General features: G+C 43.6%; 1 protein-coding gene across 2 annotated transcripts in view; it reads left to right on the top strand.

Annotated features, from left to right (window-relative positions):
* The window catches only part of LAMA4 (laminin subunit alpha 4), a 136,354-nt gene that overhangs the window by 95,650 nt on the left and 38,294 nt on the right, over positions 1–2,410 (top strand). For both annotated transcript variants that reach the window (XM_015561621.1, XM_015561622.1), the window contains exon 18: positions 795–934. In XM_015561621.1, the coding sequence (XP_015417107.1) occupies positions 795–934 (140 nt within the window). The remainder of the gene's footprint in view (positions 1–794; positions 935–2,410) is intronic.

Genomic DNA, 2,410 nt, shown 5'->3' on the forward strand with positions numbered 1-2,410 from the left:
AGATGCCCACCTCATTTAGTTAGTTACATATAGATGTTAAAATCACATATTACTTGAGAAGTTTTTTCCAGTCTCATATTTTTTAAAAATGTATTTAGTGGGTTTTAGAGAGATAGGAAAGGAGAGAGATATAGAAATATCAATGAGAGAGAAACAGCTATCGGTTGCCTTCTATATGGCCCCCAACGACAACCGAGCCCACAATCTGGGCAAGTCCTGACCAGGAATCGAACCAGCAACCTCTTGGAGTCCCCAATGACAACCGAGCCCACAACCTGGGCAAGTCCTGATCAGGAATCGAACCAGCAACCTCTTGGTGCCTGGGTCAATGCTCAACCACTTCTCAGTGCTCCCTTGTCTCTTCCGTCTGCCTCCGCCTCTGCTGGGACTGCCGCAGCAGCAGTGTGACCTGTGAATGAGCATCCTGGGAAACAACCTCTCCACCTTCTTTTGCCCAGAATTTTTAAAGCTGTTATATCAGTAATATTATAAGTGCGAACAACCTGTGTGTGGTGTGTGGTGAAAAAACATCTGCATATTTATTGTGGATGCTGCCCTTCAGACATGTGCTTTATGTCAGCTGGTTCTGCATACATTTATAAATCAATATGTGCTGTAAATGTCACAAAAGAGGAATTAATTATGCCTTGGGCTTACCTATTAATTTTGCAGGATTAAAAATAATTTCTTATAGTTCTACCAGAAGTAATCATGTGTTTGTTTCTTCACCTCATTCCTGGAATGTAGTCAATAATGAGATATTTACACAAGTGATTAATTTTTATTAACTACAGTAAGAAATCTGACAGAGGTTGTCCCTCAGCTCCTGGATCAGCTCCGCACAGTTGAGCAGAAGCAGCCTGCAAGCAACGTTTCCGCCAGCATCCAGAGGATCCGAGAGCTCATTGCTCAGACCAGAAGTGTTGCCAGCAAGGTAAGCCATGGAAAGACTCATTATTATTGGTCACTGGGAGACAATGAGAACATGAAGAGCAGCTCCCAGGTCCATAGCTCTCAGCTCCCTCTGTTCATCAGAATCACATGAAGAGCTTTGAAAACTAAACCCTTTCCTGGTCCCAAGCTCAAAGCAACACATCAGGCTCTCGAGAGAAAGGGTTCAGCACCTGTATTTTCTTAAAGCTCCGCAGGGATTCTAAGGCATAGCCACGACTTAAGACCACACACTTAAGCTAGTCAACATGGTTTATACAACAAAAGAAATCAAGTGAAGCCAACCACAAAAACAGACACAATTATTATTATTATTATTATTATTCATTTTAACAGTTGTTTTAGTGCAATTGCTATATGGAATAATCTTGCCCATCTATCTCTTCAGAGAATTTTCTGGTCAACACAGAGGATTGTGTTGTCCACAGAGCTTTTACTGACCCCTCCACAGGCTTTACTGAGGAATCATATATCAGCTAAACTGAATAATCTCAAAAAAGGCCCTATTCTGAGATGCTTATACAGAAGCAGCACTGCAACTGGTATAATTAGCACTAGTGTTGGTAGGAATATAGCCTGACACACAATTAACATTTTGGTGTGGTGAAACAGGGCTTCTTCTTAGCCTTCTTTTTTTTAATCTTTATTGTTGAAAGTATTACATATGTCCCTTTACTCTCCCCCCCCCCATTCTCCCCCCGCCCCCATTGACACTGACCTCTTCTAGCCTGCCCCTGCCCCCACCCTCCAACGTCCGACCCCTGCCCCAGACCTTACCACCCTATTGTCTGGGCCATGGGTTATTCATATCCTATATAATAAAAGCCTAATATATAAATCGACCGAACAGCAGAACAACTGGTGGGACAACCAGTTGCTATCATGCACACTGACCACAAGGGGGCAGATGCTCAATGCAGGAGCTGCCCCAGCCTGCAGGCCCAGACCCAGCACTGGGAGGGTTGAGGGGGAGGCAGGACCAGCAAGCTGGCAGTGCCAGGCCAGCCAAGGTGGGTACTAGCGGTGCCCCCAATAGCCCCACCAATCACCTCACAGATCAGCCCTTATTATTATTCATTTTAACAGTTGTTTTAGTGCAATTGCTATATGTAATAATCTTGCCCATCTATCTCTTCAGAGAATTTTCTGGTACGACACAGAGGATTGTGTTGTCCACAGAGCTCTTACTGACCCCTCCACAGGCTTAACTGAGGAATCATATATCAGCTAAACTGGATAATCTCAAAAAAAGGCCCTATTCTGAGATGCTTATACAGAAGCAGCACTGCAACTGGTATAATTAGCACTAGTGTTGGTAGGAATATAGCCTGACACACAATTAACATTTTGGTGTGGTGAAACAGGGCTTCTTCTTAGCCTTCTTTTTTTTAATCTTTATTGTTGAAAGTATTACATATGTCCCTTTACTCTCCCCCCCCCCATTGACACTGACCTCTTC

The sequence above is a fragment of the Myotis davidii genome, unplaced genomic scaffold (genome assembly GCF_000327345.1).
Source record: "Myotis davidii unplaced genomic scaffold, ASM32734v1 scaffold196, whole genome shotgun sequence".
NCBI classification, from domain to species: Eukaryota; Metazoa; Chordata; class Mammalia; order Chiroptera; family Vespertilionidae; genus Myotis; species Myotis davidii.